The sequence below is a fragment of the Nestor notabilis genome, unplaced genomic scaffold (genome assembly GCF_000696875.1).
Source record: "Nestor notabilis isolate BGI_N333 unplaced genomic scaffold, ASM69687v1 scaffold27621, whole genome shotgun sequence".
Lineage (NCBI taxonomy): Eukaryota > Metazoa > Chordata > Aves > Psittaciformes > Psittacidae > Nestor > Nestor notabilis.
Window position 1 is genome coordinate 16,366 of NW_009914666.1, and position 16,080 is coordinate 32,445.

A 16,080-nucleotide genomic window follows, 5' to 3' on the forward strand; every position below is an offset into this window, starting at 1 on the left:
GTTCTCTAGGAGCTGTGGGCCAGAGAGGTGCTTGAAGAGGTGGCCCTGTAATGAAAGCTCTGCTGCACACCACACCAGGAAGGTGATGGCCTGTTGTTCAGGTGTTGCTTACTGGGCAGGATTAACTGTGCAGAGTAATACAAGTCTCGGGTCTTCTGCAGTCAGTGTAGGATGCTGAGAGCGGAGAGGTAGAGCAGAATATTCCTGTTTTCAGGCCAAAGCTTGGACACAGGGTTCCCATAGTGCTTTCTGGCACGCTGAGAGTTGGAATATTCTGATGGCTTGATGCAAAACACATAAGGAACATCTAGGCCAGGTTCTGATTCAGTGCCAGAAAATGGGGGGTGTGAGGTGGGAAGCTCCACTGACCCGATTTCTGCCATTGCATTCTGCTTCTGTCCAGCAAAGGGGTGCTTCAACCAGCAGCATTCAGGGCACATTTACTGCAGCTGAGGGAATGCTCTGACTTACAGGAAGAGGAAACTTGGACAAAAAAATGGATAAAAATGGAGAATTTTTAAATGGCTGACAAGTATAAATGCAAATGAAAGGATGTTAAAAACTAACCTTGGAAGAGAGGGAATAAGAGCAGTAACTGTGCAATCTTTAATCACCAAAGGAGGAAAATAATCAGTAGAAGTCAGAAATGACAAAGTACAAAAATGAAGCCAGTGGGAACAAAGCCTGTAAGTGACAAGGCTAGAAACATAAGCCGCTTTTTTTAGAATGCCTTTTGTTTTGGGTATAATTGAACATGGCACATGTCCATTACCAACTGCAGACAGCAGAATTGTTTCTAATGAGAGGAGGGGGAAGTGTTCTGTAAATATTTATTCTGTGTTGGTGCTGGTGTCCTGTGAGGATGAGGTACTTCCTAGGCAAACAGTAAGGAGGATTTTAAATAGTGTCTATTGGGGCAAAGGCTTTTTTGATCAGCAGTTTTCAGTAAATGGTGTTTGTCAGCCTGTGAAAGCCACCCGAAGGCATCCATGGTCTGCTCTCTGTCAGGCTCTGGCCTGCCAGGGAAAGCCTACAAGGCTGGAAAAGAGCCAACTCCGTGCTGGTCCTTAACAATGTCAAGAAGGCTGCCATCGCAGTCCAGATGTGAAACACTGAAACAGCAGAGAAGTAAATTGCTTCTCTCTAAAACAAGCAGGAAATCCAGGTCAACAACAAAATAAAATTGGGTTGAGTAGAAGTACCAAAAAAAGGTCAGTCAAAAACTACTTGATTTATTTTTACTTTTAAGATCACTGTAAATGGTTACCTGTATCACTGTAGTGGTATGAGATCTGAAGAAGTTTACTTCTAGACTCAAAGTGCTTAAAAAGGGGATACACTAAGTTAAAGTAATCATGAAGTCCTTTAAAGAACTGGCTAGCTTGCAGATTTCTGGAACAGCTGTCAGTGCAACATAAACACTTTCTAAAATGGAGCTGGAGAAATTGCCCTTTAGAGCGATTGGAAATAGCCTAGTTGATGAGTAAAGTCAAGTTTGGATTTCGGGAAGCTGGAGCCATACAAGAAGACAAGAGGGAGACTTTTGCCAGCCTCTTTAAGCCCATTTATTAATAATAATTGGCTGTGCACTCAGGTGACTGGTTTATCTTGTCCAGCTGTGGTTGCCCCAGCTGTGGGCATCATTCCTAGGAAGCTGGGCAAGTGTGGCTGGTGCGGCTGTTCAGCAAAGTATTCCCCTTTCCAGCGAGCAGATGCGCTCAGCAAGCTCCGTTCCCTGGGCTCTGCCACCGCCGTGTATGTTGAGTGATGTGCACCATCTGTCGCCTTCCACCATTGGGACCACCTTCTTGTTCCAAACAGTAAGTGATTAAAGTAGCCCCCTAGCTCAGCAACATTCAGCCTGTCATTAAATGCTCTTAAGGTATTATTTACCTAACTCTACACTCAGAGCCATGTGGTAGCCAGTCTCTTACTGTTTATTAAACAGGTTGAGTAAGGCTTCTGTGCTTAAGCAGACAATTTGAGGCTCAATTATAGATTGTGTTTCAGTGATGCTCATTTGATTTTGGTGGATCAATTCTTGTGAGGCAATTTCTGCATATAAATACATACATCTTGGAATTGGAAGGTACCCCTGGAGGTCAGCTGGTTCAGCTTCGCCTTCAAAGTAGAGCTGCTGTCAGTCCTAAATCAGGTCAGACATATGCTGAGTAGCAACACACTGTGTGGCAGAGCAAGCTAGGGTAAGAAGCAGCTCCAGATGAATGGTGATGTTGCTTAAGGTTCTATTCAGGAACTGGCCAAATCAGTCCGAAGATCTCCAGATCCAGCAGAGAAGAAAACCGTTCCTAAGACGTAACTTGCTTATACTGGCTGAAAATAAGGCCAGGTCCTCCCTGGATGTTTCTCATTGCAGATATGCAGATATACATGGCTGAGAAGTGGTAGTTACAGGTGATAGCAGGATTGCTCCTCTCACACATCTACAGAGAAATGGGTGGCACTTCCTCCAAGTCCCAGGAAGGAGGATATGGAGCGTGTCTAATCGTTCACTTAACTAAGCAAAGTTTCAGCTAAAGCACAGCAGGACACTGAGGTGTCTGGGCCCAGACCATGAGACAACCACAGTGAACAGTCTTTGGCAAGCTCGCAACAGGAACATTAATGTTTCCGATCTCCTGGAGCAGGGCAAGGCACAGTTGCTGTGAACCAAGCACTCATCAGTAGATCGTTTAACCTAGTGTGAATATCCGAACTCCAGAGCAAGCTTAGATTAAGGGCCTTGCATGAAGCAGACCTGGCTGGTTTGACAGCTCCTGAGCCGTTGTCCTTTGTACAATCAACTACAGCTCTACTTTTTGTCTGCCGTGTGAACCAGGAGGATAAACTGGAGATGTCAGCAAGCTGAGTGGCAATATCTGGGGAGCATGCAATCCCTGGCTGCTCTAAAGCATCAGCAAAAGGCAAGGCAGACTGCAGCATTACAACAGTTAAGGACTAATAGAAGGAAACAAAATGTCCTATCTTTCTTTCCAAAGACAACTGATCAGTGGAGCTCGTAGTTAAAGTACCAGAAGAAGTATAGCTGGTTTTATCAAATAAAATGCATTTCATTTATAAAAATAGTCAAACATCTTCATTTCTGCTAACTTACATTTCTTCTTCTGAACACATGAAAGAAATCGAAGAGTTAATTTAAAAAATACGTTTTTGCCCAAGTCTTGAGGACGGGCAAACTCATGACAAACACTGAGCTCCTAAAGCCTTGTGTGAAAAAATGTTCAGCAAGTTGCCCACTTCGGTCTGGTTTTGCAGATGTACAATTTAATTTCAGTGCTTTGGGTTGCTGCCATTGAAGTAATAACTCACTCCAAAGCAGGCTGGGAGGAGAAAAGGCTGGAATTATTTTTTACACATTGGCAACAAGCAAGAAAAGAAAGTTTGACACCATGAGATCTCCTCACTCCAAAACCCTGAAGAATCCAGTCACTGGAAGAATCCATTCAGTTACCATGGAAAGATTTAGGTGGGAAGAGACCTCTCTGGAGGTCTGTAGTCCAAGCCCCTGCTTGCACAAGGGATATAACCTTGTGCTTAGATCAGGTTGTTCTTGCACTAAACAAGAGTCCTTAAAAAGACCAGAGCAGTTCATTCGAGTATGCTTTTATGAATCCACTCCATTATAGGCTGTATTACTAATTCAAGAAACCATTTTTAAATGCTGGTTTTGCAATCAATTAAATATTCCATTTTCTAAATGACAAGTCAAAAAATGCTTCATTCACTATTTCCTAACAAAATAAAATGTAAATTGTCTGAATTAATGCATGTTATAACTGTACAGTGCTTGAATAAATGTGAATAGATTAACATATCCAGCAAATTAAAATGAGTGCCAATTTTAATGTAAAGTCTATATTTATCAGCATATCACATAGCTCTCAGCCAGTGACAGTAAACCCACGAAAATAAAGAACAAATGTGGAATGAGGACTATTTAACCTGTGATTAAAGTCAGCAATTCATAACATTTTGGTTTAAATCAGAACAGTCTTTGATGCTTTTGTCTGTGGAGATGGAGACCTCAGCCCTGCTTTGAGTGGGCTGGTACCCACACCCCTTCACACAGGCCCATAGCTACCAGTCTGAAGGTGTTCAGAATCTGGCTCTTGAAGTAGTTTCTGCTTGATGGAAGACCAAGAGCTGAACTGGAAGAGGACCTTTACTCAGCTGCTGTGGAGTGGCTCTGATGGCTTCTTGGCTGGGCTGTCCACTCTTCCATAAGTACCAGATGGCAGCTGGTCTAGAGGCCAGCACACTCCTGAGAAGCAGCTCTGCATCCTCCAGATGTAGCACTGGAGGACATCTGAATCCACGTCCTGTGGGTGCTGGGGGGGGAGGAGTGCTGTCTCAGCCAGCGGCTTCATTGTCCCACATCTCAGACTAGCACTATTGCCATCTTCTGCCTCTCCTTCAGGTTCCCCCACCAGGGATATTTGATTTGTGGGCAGACAGCTGAACACTGGCCCTGAAGCTGTTTTTTCTTGTGACATTATTGCTGTTGGTAGGGGCTGTGCTGTGAACACAGACAAGGCCAGCGCACAGGGGCCCAGTTTTCAGACATTGCTGATGGTGGTGGAGTTTGTGGTGGAACACACAGAGTGGAAAATGCTGTGAAATAGCAGCATTAAGAGAACAAGACTAACTTGCAAGAGGAGATTGTCTGCCAAAGGGTGGTCCCTCACAAACCAGACAGGCTCTTCCAAAGCTCAGAAGCAACACAGCAATCGGATAGCAACATGGAAAATGCAACTCCAGGAAGTTGTTATCCTGCTGTCACATATCCCTGGTGTCAGGTATGCTGTGGGCCTGGGGGTTACAGCTGTGTACATCAGCTCAGGAACACCATCTGCAGGAAAATCCATTTTGTGGTAGCTCTGAGAACAAGGTTGCAAATCTGCTTCAGTGCAAAAATGACACAGCTTCTAATGCGTCATCAGGGGTAGAGACTTAAAGGTGCCAAGTTAACCCTCAGGGATCAGGAAATACTGGAATTAACATCACCCCTGTGCTGTGCATTACTGACCACTGTCATTGCTTGATGCAGTGGTAGGGAGTAGACTCCCCCCCCAGCTTGCAGCACTGATGGGTCCTGTCCAAAGGACTGTTCCTCCCACAGAAACTACTTCTTTTTTTGTGGAGACTTAAAACACAAGTGCCCCATAGCCAGCAACAAATGGGGTCAAACAACACAGTACAGCAGTGTCTCCTGCACTTGCAGTCTCCCAAGCCTGATGGGTGCATGCTGCAGACCAGCTTTTCAATGCGTGTGGTGCATTGACCGTAAGAGTTCTTTGAGGGATTTAGACAACCTGAACCAAATCATGCCACAGTGCACGAGAAGTGCTAAGTAGCCAACCTGTCCTCACATCACTAACCACCTTCTTTCTGAATATGCAGTAGCTCCCCACAGGCAATGCTTACTAAAGCATCAACCAAGCATCAAGCTCTGACAGCTCCTTCATCTTCTGCCTTGTGTTTGAGTTCTCAGTGTACGTCGGGGGATTCCGGTCCATTCATTCTTGTTTCCTGTTTTCATAAGCCATAAATCTCTTTCTGGCACGTGTAAACACAGACTGTGTAGCCAGCACCTGCCAGACATTAATAACACTACGTGACATGCTACATTAGTGTGCTTTCCTAGGTCATGTATTTCCATCAGCCACTGACGTTAGCACTGAGCAACCCTGGGAAGCTGCTCAAGTAAGGACAACAGGACTCAGCCTGGGCTCTGTTGTCATGAGTGAGCAGAGGGGATTAACAGAGCTGGGGAACTGAAGGAACTGGAGTTGTCTAACACCAGCTAATAAGCAATAGGTCTCAAGCTAAGCAATGGAAGACTAGGAACCGGCTATAATTTGCAAGACCCAGCAGTGTTGCCTGGTTTAATGTGAGTGGCAGGAGCTAGTTGGAAGATCTCTCCTGCTCACTGTCTTTCTAAGAAGCTGCAAAAAAATCATAGAATTCAATGCTGTTGTTAAGTGGTCAGGCTTCAAGCTTCTCAGAAACATTACCTTCCAACAAAACATCTCACAGCAAAACACAGCTTGTCTCTTGCAAGGACCAGCAAAGACACATGCTGTTGCTGGACATGTTTTTAATGGACTGCAGTGATTTGAGCTTTCACCATGATAGCCTGTATGGCCACTCAGGGGACTTGCAGGTGATATGTCAGCCTTGCAGTCACAGACGGGGCACCTGCAGCACTCTGCAGCCATTGTATGTATTGCAGTATACATTGCATACTGCTCAGATCTCCTGGGATTTATGATAGAAGCAACTTCTTCAGCAGCAGCAGCCTGCTACACTGGTGAAAACTCTCTCTGTGTTGCTTGCAGCTCCTCTTTGGTTATATAAGGGTGCCATTTCACAGCCAAGCCGAGGCTGTGGGGTGATGCAGTGCCTGCACAAAGCCACTGTGCTGCCCTGCATTTTGCTTACTGCTGCACTTCTTGTAGCTGCTGTGCCAAGCGTTTTCTTTCCAACCACCCTGACAGCTGCTTGCCTGTGGCAGTTATGGTCGTGTCTTTCCCTCTCACATCAGAAAGTGCCCAGCCACGGGAAGTGCTGTGTTGGTGGCAACCGACTGCGTGCACACATGGGTCGCTGTGTCTGTGCCCCACGCTTCGGTCTCTGCAGTAAGAACCAACGTGGGCACATGGGTGTGGGTGTCCCTCAAAATCAGCCCTGTGGGGTTCTGAGCACCTCTGCACCGGTGGTCCCAAAGCCTCTTTTGCCAGCACCATTCCCACTTTTGCCTGAGAAAGCTTCACCATGCAGGGAGCAGTGCTCGGGGCACCCATGCTGGAGGCAAAGGGAGACCTGCTGGTGCTCCCATGACTCGCTAGGGGTTCAGAAAGTGGCACGGCTGCCCAGGAGAGGTCAAGCCAGCTTCCCACTGCATCCTGAAGCAAGCCAGTGCTGGGACCTGGGGAGGCATGGGTGCGGTGTCTCAAACCCCTGCAGGTGGAACAGATTTTGAACCCTTTCTCCTGCAGAAGAGTACAAAATGCTTTGGGATACAAGGTACCCCAAAGGTATCGCTTTTGGGGCACCTTCAGCCCTGGAGTAGCCTGGCCAGGCCTCAGATGCTGTTGCAGGTTGCTGCCAGCCACCACCGTGTCCTCGAGCAGAGGGTAAGCTCCCAGCTTGGCTCCCATTCCTCTTGCTTGCCTTGTCCCTGTAGTGGGACAAAGGCTTGCCTTCCTCATGGGATGTCCATTTCCCCTCAGCCCTGTGCTTCAGCTCCCCTCCACATGCCCTTCCCCAGCCCCACTGTGATGCCATCCCCTCTCATTCTACCACCATCCCCTTCTCATTCCACTGTTGCCCCGGGCTACCAAAGAGAACTCGGTGCTGATGCCTGGGGCAGACATGCTGAGGCTGCTGTGGCTAGTGGGTGAGTGGCCCCTGCCTGCTCCATGCCCACCTTCCTTGGACCACCACAGAGCCAGCACTGGAGGGAGGCTTGAAGCCCCTGCTGATGCCACCCCTCACTCCTGCCTCACTAGACGTCCCCACTGGGACCACAGGCACTGCCGCAGGCAGGAGGGTGGATGGAGGGATGTGGGGCTGGGGCAGAGCATCCCTGCGGGTGGTGCTGGAGGTAGAGGGAGAGGACCCAGCTGAAGGCAAAGGAGAGAAGGGAGAAGATGGAGCAATGTCCTCATGGAGGGGCTTGGGCCCCTGGTGTGGTGGAGCAGGCAGCTCACAGGGGTGGGAGCAGAGCCTGCGCCATTGCTTGGGGCACCAAGCAAGTGAGGCTTTTGTGAGGAAAGAACCCAAAAAAACCCTCAAACTAATCAAAAGGAAAAAAAATCTCTCCTCTATCCAAACCAAACTCCCCAACTTTAAACATTTTATCTTACTTTTCTTTTGAAATTTTTCCTTTTTTATTTGTCTTTTTTCTTCACTATTTTTTATTTTCTTCTTTTTTTGCTCTTTTCTTCTTTTCTTTTACTTCTTCTCTTTTTCTTTCCTTTTTCCTTTATTTTTTCTTGTAATTTTTTTCCTTTTTTTTCCTTTTCCTCTCTTCTCTTCTACTTTTCCCTTTTTCTACTTTTCTCTTTTTTCTTGTTTTTTTTTTCTTTTTTCCTTTTTTCTTTTGTCTCTCTTTTTTTTATTATTTCTTTTCCTTTTTTTTTTTAAATAATTTAATTTCATTCTTTTTCTCATTTTTCCCCGGGGTTCCTGGTTCCCCAAGAGCCCTGCAAGCAGGGGTGATGCAGCTGGTGCCCCTGCCCCACTTGTCACCAGCAGACAGGAGCAGGCTGCTCTTTCCATTTCCCCTCCCTGCTTGTCCCCACACAGGAGAGTTAAGCACAGCCTGTGTTCTCCCCCAGGTCTGCTGGCCTCGCTGATGTCCTGTGTCGCCTCACCAGTGCGTCCTGCTCTGGGCAGCCCACTGTCAGACAGAGAGTACCAGTCCTTCTTTGCTCACCTGCAGCCCCCCTGGAAGGCGGAGGTGTCCTGCCAGCTGCGCCAGGTACACGGCTGCCTCAGCCCCATCATCCTGCAGCTGGACCAGGAGGAGAACCATGGTCGTGTCCCCAATGGTAGGGATATCACCTCACCTGAAGCAGTGCCTGCTGTTTCTCTGCCCCCCAGAATGCCACAGGATTGAGGGAATGGGATGGGTCGTAATGAAGGTGGAAGGGGTTGGTTTGGGGTCTCTAGCCCAATGTCCAGTGTGGAGCAGGACACTCCCAGCACTAGAGCACCCTGGCTTTGTACAAGGGAGTTTGGTTTTGTGGCCTCTCTGGGCACCCCTTCCAGTGCTGCACTGCTCTCCTGCAATAAAAAAGAAAGGCTTTTCCTAATGGACAGTCCTAAACTCCCAAACAGGAATTTGCAGTTTCTTCCTTCTTGTGTTGTTTGGCACCACCAAAAAGACACTGATTTCGTCATCTTGTAGCTTTCCTTCAGGTCCTTGTGGGCTACTGTTAACTCATCTTCCCATCTCCTCTCACCCAGCTGAAGCAGTACAACTGCCCTGGACTCTGTTCACGGGTCATGGGCTGAAAGCCACAGCCACTTTGGTTTCCCTTCACTGAGCATTTCATCTTCTCCACATCTTCACTGGTGGGGCAAAAAACTGACCACAGTATTCCGAAGCTTGCTGAAGCTCGTCATCTCTTCCAAACAGTTCATCTTGCAACCTGACCGCCTGCTTCCAGCTTGATGTGGGGTTTAACACAGAAGCTTGGCTTATAGGCTCTCTTGGGCCTTTAAGAAATCTTGAGCTGATAAGCTGCTTTTTTAAGTGTTGAACATTTCAGGAGCCAAGAAACATCCCAGTTCAGAAAGCGCCATAGCAACAGCACCCTTTAAATCTCTGCAGTCATACTTTCCCTGCACCCCTGCATCAGAGAATTTAAGTGGCATAATTATATCTGTGCAGCTGAAAAACTTGGGACTACTTCTGTTGTATTTTTCTTCAGAGGAAAAAAAATAGGAACAATTTTCTCATAAAAAATATGTCTTTATATTTAGCTTTGAACGTCAATGAACTGAATGATCAGCCAACTGTGCTTATTTGGACTGCAGCTTGAGGGCAACTATTTCTTGCTTGTTTCTGCAGCTGTGTCAGGGGAATGGGTCCCACCCTGCATTACCAGACCCAGGGATGGGTCTTGGGCTCCTCACTCACTTGTGGGCACCTGCAATCTACAATGACGTGGCACTAGGTGCACCCAGGGTTCCAGTGCACCATCTGCCCGTGGTTCCTCTCCTGGCGATGCCCAGCACCGTGGCACTGCTTTTTGGCGTATCCAGGCACATTCCCACTGTTGCTGCCTTTGGAGGCGCAGTTGCCAAGAGCCAGAACACCTAGAAATCCCAGGAGATGTGACAGTTTTGCAGGATGCTGTCTTTGCCTTCTTTTCCTTCATCCCTCAGCCCCACAGACCCATCTGGCAGACTTTGTTCCCCTCCACACTCCCTTTTTTCCAGCTTTGGGGCTATTTTGGATTATAATGCGACCAGGCTGAGAGGATGAGCAGACACAGAAGAGCATGTGCCCTCATGTGTGTTGTCTCTAGTATCCTCACAGATAAAATGGCAGTTCTGTCTATAGCCAAATACTCATGAACATTAATTGTGCCTCTTCAGGTGTGGTGCTGAGGAAAGCAGTTACCTTGTGTTTCAAACAAGGGAAGCCTACATGAAGCCTTTCAACGCTCTTTGTTGTGGAAGATGAGTCAGGAAGATGTTTTCCTGATGAGTGTATACAAACACCTTGGTTGGTTTCACCTCTTTAGTAACTGTTAATTAATTGCCCCGATTACATCCCCTTCCCCCATGCTGGGAGCTCCTATGAGCTGGCCACAAAGCCCAGAGGCTTCCTGACACCCAGAAGAAGCTGTTTGCAGCAAACCAGCAAACACATGGGCAGGAGGAGCAGAGGAAGAAGGCAGAAGATAACATTGATTAAACCAAGCAGCTAGTGCTGGGAAAGGCTACTCTCAACAGGAAACTCAGAGGATTCAAAGCCAGGCAAGTATATCCATAGGGGAGATGAGCTGAGAGAAAAGAGGGATCAGTGCTAAAGGAGGCAAGCTGCTCGTCAGGCCATGTCACCAGTGTCCAACAGACTGTGAGAGAGCTGAGCCATCGTGGAAATAAAGAGACCAGCAAAGAGAGCTCACAGGAAACTTTATCTGTATCAAGTTTTCCTTCACTTCCCAGATGCTGGAATGGAAATGTACTTTTCTTCTTCCCCCACACCAAAATGGAAAATCTCTGTATCTTCATGGGAATGGTTTGCGGCAGGACATAGCAAGCTGTAATACTCAAAGCCTGGCCTGCTGTGCATTGCTGGGAATGCCAGGAGAGCCAGGCTAACAGTGGGATTAGCAAATGGTTGGGCTTCCTGCCCTGCCCAACGGCAGCAATGTGACTTTGCAAGTAGTGGTTGCATGATGGAGTGTAACTTTGCAGCTCCCAGTCTACATGGAAGAGCATTGCACTGTCTGAGCCTATGTCCCCCACATCCTGGAGAGATTTCACAGAGCATCACCAAAGGACATGGTGAGGATCTGGTGTGTTCCCGACAAGCTGGGCATTTTCCTGGGCTGGGATCCTGGTGGATACCTGAAATTCTGCTTCTGCTAGTGAATCCATATGCCCAGCCCAAGAGAAGCACATATGGTGTAAAAGATGGTGTACAAGCAACTAAGAGGAGAGCAGTGCAATTCCACTACTAACCTCCTCTGCCTCAGCCAGCACTTAACCTGTTTGGTGTGTGGAACAGGCTGGATGTGGTAGCTCGGCTGTGCACTCATAGAGCAGAGATATCACAAGATTACCCTCTCCCCAGAACTCCCAGGGGTTTCAGCTCTCCTGCATGACCTCAGCTGTCCTGCAATCACTGCAGGAAGAGCTGCAGCTTTTGAGCCAGTAGTGTCGGCAGTGCTGGTCAAGACTACGGTGCATGTGTGTACAGGCACAGACTGCCAGTGGCATCTTGGCCCTATGGACTTTGCTCCATCCCCTGCACAGATGGAATCAATATCAAACTATTTTGCCCTGAAGAGGTTGTCTCCTCTGGTGTTGCTAGGCCTGGTCCAGTCAGCTTTTTAACCCATCACATCACTGCTTGCTTTTTTTCTTTTTTTTTAAATCCTTCAAGGACTAATAATAGAGTCCTTATCAGGAACTGGAAACAGGAGGCTTGAGTCTCTGTAAAAGGGAAGATAACCATGTGAAAAAGGGCAGAAGGGTGAACTGAAAAGCTGGGTGGTTTGCAGGGAAAGGTTTGGACACATGCAGTGTCACCTGGGACTGGGACTTGTGCAATAGCACAAGGCTGTGGTCTCCACTTGAAGGCACAGCTTCAAGCACAAGCTGCTCTGAAAACAGCTGTCCAGGGGTGCCCATCTCTTGCTGCACCCAGCCCAATGGGATAAATGCCCTATCCCACATTTGTCTCTCACCTCTCTCCAGGGCCAGTCTGCTCTGACTTCCTGGAGGCACCATGGTTTCAGACCTTCTGCCACTTTGCTCAGTACCGCTGCTTCACACGCCACTTCTACATCAAGGTGGGGTGCAGTATTCCAGATGGGGTGGGGGGCAGTATCTCTTGGGAGATGGAAGGAGTGAGGAGGAAGGGAAGACAGCACAGTGGGACTCATGTTTCTCCCTCTCTCCTCTGCTCAGCGAATCCCATGTCTGAATTTGTCTCCTCCAAAGAGCCTTTTCCCGATGGAGCAAACCCACATGGTGGGCTCCCAGACAACGGACAAAAGCTCCCCTGCAGAAGAAGGTACGGCTGCACCAAGCTGTGCTGGGCATCCCTGCTCTCCTGCTGATCTCCCATAGCTGTTTTCTCCCCTACAGCAGCTTTCTGGCTGGCCTCAGTACCCCTGTCTCACTCTGTCCCCAGCTCCAGGGCAGGCTTTCTTGCCTGCTGACAGCCTGCTGCGCACCAGCGTGGACACTCTCCTGAAGTACTCCTATGCACTGTCGAATCAGAAACCAGTGCCAAGGAATCCCGCCCTGGGCACAACAAAGCTGCCGAGACCCCAGCAAGGCAGGGGGCGGCCAGGCAGTCCCCCCTACCTCTGCCCCAGTGCCTCCCTGGCTGGGACCCTCTGAACAGCCAGAGCAAGCCTGGGAGCAACGCCTGCAGAACAGCATCTGGCAGCTGATCCAGATGGCCCTCGACTTGGAGATGTCCCACGTGGGCAGGAAGGGCTTTTCCCTGAACTCCAGCACCCAGCCAGACTCAGAGAGAACACCAGGCAGCCCTGAGGAGAAGATGCAGAAAACAGCATCCCGTGGCAGGTAAGGGAAAACCCATCTCCCTGCCTGGCAGGGTACCACACGCCACCTCTGCAGGGCCGTCCTAATGCGTGCCGGTTGGTAGCTCCATGGTATTCATGCTCCTGCCCTCAGCTGGTGAGTGCAGGCAGACTTTCTGGAGCAAGGTGTCCCATACAGAGCAGGACTGTAGCCGGGGAGCCCCTCAGACACCCCCCACGCCAGCACAGAGGGAGCAGGGAGAGCGTGAGCCAGCACTGCTAGCGCCTGACAATGTTACTGCCTTTGCATCCTAGGCAAAGTGCGTTTAGGCCTTTGCTGCAGGCAGGGCTTTCTTCTCTGCACGTGTATCTCCACCCTGTGGTCATCTGCAGTGTGCAATCACCTCCTGCGCTCATCCTCCTCGCGACTCCTGGGAATCTGGATGACCTGCAGAAATAGCTTCCTTGTGAACGCGGGGCCTTGGGAAGCTGGGGTAAACATGTGTCTCCCTGTGCAATGTGAAGCAGATGTTTCTCAAAACAGTCTGACCCGAGGAGTGTTCTGCAGAGTGCTCTGTCCTCGCCCAGGTAGACCAAAAGCAGCCCCGAGATAGAAATCAGAGCCAGGAACGCAGAGCCTTGCTCCTGGCTGTGCAGGACCACTACTCCTTGAGCACATCTCCGCATTCTGAATCTGTGCATTGCTCTTCTTAGGGAGTTTCTGGTTCTGGGTTCTGGCTTTGAAAGCAGCTGCATGCGCAGTGACAGTCCAGCTTGCTACAATCCTTTTACACACCCCTCTTAGTTCCTCTGGTCTAGGGATACTCTAGGAGCTTGTCAAGCATCTTGAGCTCTTCTCAGTTATCTGCTAGGATCCATTTGCCTCTGTCCTCAAGCAGCTGAGGCGAGTCCAAACAGAAAAGATCTGCAAAAGGATCATATGTTTTCATTCAAATTTACTTTTTGATCCTTTAGTCCTTTGTGGCTGAGAACCACTTGCTTTAACTGAGTTGCAAAGATTACTTTGCTTGCCAAAAGCAAAACCAAAAATGCTGTCTAGATGTGGTTTTCATGGAGAAGTCATGTTGTTTTCAAGTCTTTTGCTGGCTAGTGATGTTCCTGTAAGCACACATTTTGTGCACGATTGCACATCTGTGAGGTCTATTAAACACACTGCACACTACCACAGCTAGCCCACTTCTGCATGTAAAAATGAATTGCATCCTATTGTTAAAGCTATAACTGTTCTTGTGCAAGGCTGTAACTTATGTCATCCTACTTCCTAATATTATTCCTATTATATTCCTAATTCACTGCCTGACAAATTTTTTCTTGTGTATGTACTCTAAGGCAAAATTCTGTTTCATTGAGGATATGTTCATTTTCCCTGCCTCTGAAACTGAGCCTTGCTCTGATTTAGTTACATTGGGATTATTGAGGGTCTGCTGTGATTGCAGATGACACTCACTATGCTACTGCAGAGTTTCTCAAAGACACTAATGCTGACTGTGTGTCTATAACCTGGCAGCTGAGCCCCATCAATCATGCTAAGCAAAGCTTAAACCCAAGTGAGGATTAAAAGGCAAGATAGACCACGCCTGTCGGCTTTGCTGCTCACCACATCCTGCCTCCTCACAGAGGGACTTCAAAGCATGACCTAAAAAATGGGCAAAATGCTTTCAGGCATTTCCATTTCAACAAGAGAAGTAGTGCTGGGTGGGACTGGTCGGCGTGCAGAGGTGCCATTCAGCACCTCTTTTAACCCAAGGTGCACATGGCTGTGATAGGCCCAAAACTAGGGCTGTGTGTCTTCCCTAAGGTCTTAAGTCCAGCAGGACATCCATCCCTTCTTGCTCACTCCTGCTTGTGGCAGCTGCTCTGGTGCCTCTACCAGCTTTCACAGCACCTGATGAAGCCAGCTGTGACATTTAAAGAGAGACAGGGCAAAGGCAGTAATATAGCAAGGTGAGGAATTTGCAGCTTGCTTTTGTGGTCTTTCTGCTAGCAGTGAATCATTATGGGGGGGAAATGTCTCTTAGCGCACTTTCAATTTCTAGTCCTTATCGTGCTTTCTGCCCCACAATTAATGAGCTATTTATTTCCCAGTATTTCCTCTCCTCAAAGTTACCTATATAGGATGATTCAGCCTTGCAGTAAGCTAAAAAGAGCTCTGTAGCTCTTACATTGTAAAGTCCATCCAACTCTCATTTTCTGCAGCAATTTTCAGTGTCTTTTCAAAATACCCACATGCTCCAGCTCTGCGTGCACCATTAGGCAACAGGTTTTCGCAGTTGGGTGTGCAGAGGAGATCAACCTCCTGTCCCTGCTCTTATGTTTGCACACAAGAATTGCATTTGCCCTTTTTCCCAGGGCTTCCTGCTGTTGCGTTGTTTGTCTGCTACGACCCCTACACCTCTCTCAGTGTCACGGCTGTCCTGGATACAGCCCTCATCCTGTTGGTATTTGTGCATGGATGCTCACGAGCCCAGCAAGGCTGAGCTGAGCCCTCCCTGTGGCTGCACCCTCCTCCTCCTGTTTTACCCTTCCAAACAGTTCTTGTGGTGCTTATGTACTTCATGCCCAGCAGCTTTAAGACCAGACCATTCATTAAAATACCATCCCCAGAAAAAAACCCACTCTTATTGACTTATCATTACCTGTCTGCAATTCCATTTTTTACTCTTGGCCTGGTGGTGCAGGATGGGACCAGTTCCCCTGACATTTCTCAGCTGCTTTCAGGAACCGTGACTTGGGCATTCTCAAGCTGCTTTTAGCTGTGACTTGGGGATTATGTAGTGGTATCTTTTGGCCATTCAGTGAGTCCAGGGACCAATTCAGTGTCTCACTATTGCTACTGTGCACAATCAACTGTGAAAGGGGAATTGTGATAAGGCAGGCTGTCCTCTCACCATCAGGCTAGATGAAATTCAAATGCTCCCAAGCTTCTGGGACTCTCAAAGCAGGGGTGTCTCAGTGTCTCAGAGGCAGAGGTAAAAGGCTGCAATATCGTGCAGGTCAGCAGGAGAGATGTATTTACATCCCCATTCTCCCAATAGTTCCCGTGTGGGGTTACTTGCTGGGTTTGATCTCTTAGGTACCTAGCCAGCCTGCCTGTCTTCTTAGCATGCAGGCCAATATCTCTTTTCTTTCTGAAACTGCTAAGAATGTTTTTTTCCTTAGTGGTTTCAGTTTCCTGCAGCAACCACCCTAAATCAGAGGTTACAAAGTGCTAGAAAGCTGCTGTTTGCTCCTTATCTTCTTTTTTGTTTGCCTCAGGTATTCATTCCGCTTCACTCAGCCAGCGAATATTGGAGAGGTT

General features: G+C 48.1%; 1 protein-coding gene across 1 annotated transcript in view; it reads left to right on the forward strand.

Annotated features, from left to right (window-relative positions):
- Positions 1-7,395: 7,395 nt before the first annotated feature.
- ACRBP (acrosin binding protein) overlaps positions 7,396-16,080 on the forward strand; it is a 14,545-nt gene continuing 5,860 nt past the window's right edge. Inside the window, 6 exon segments of the mRNA XM_010023771.1 lie at positions 7,396-7,420; positions 8,364-8,576; positions 11,965-12,059; positions 12,178-12,283; positions 12,404-12,564; positions 12,566-12,804. Coding sequence (XP_010022073.1) covers positions 7,396-7,420; positions 8,364-8,576; positions 11,965-12,059; positions 12,178-12,283; positions 12,404-12,564; positions 12,566-12,804 — 839 coding nt within the window.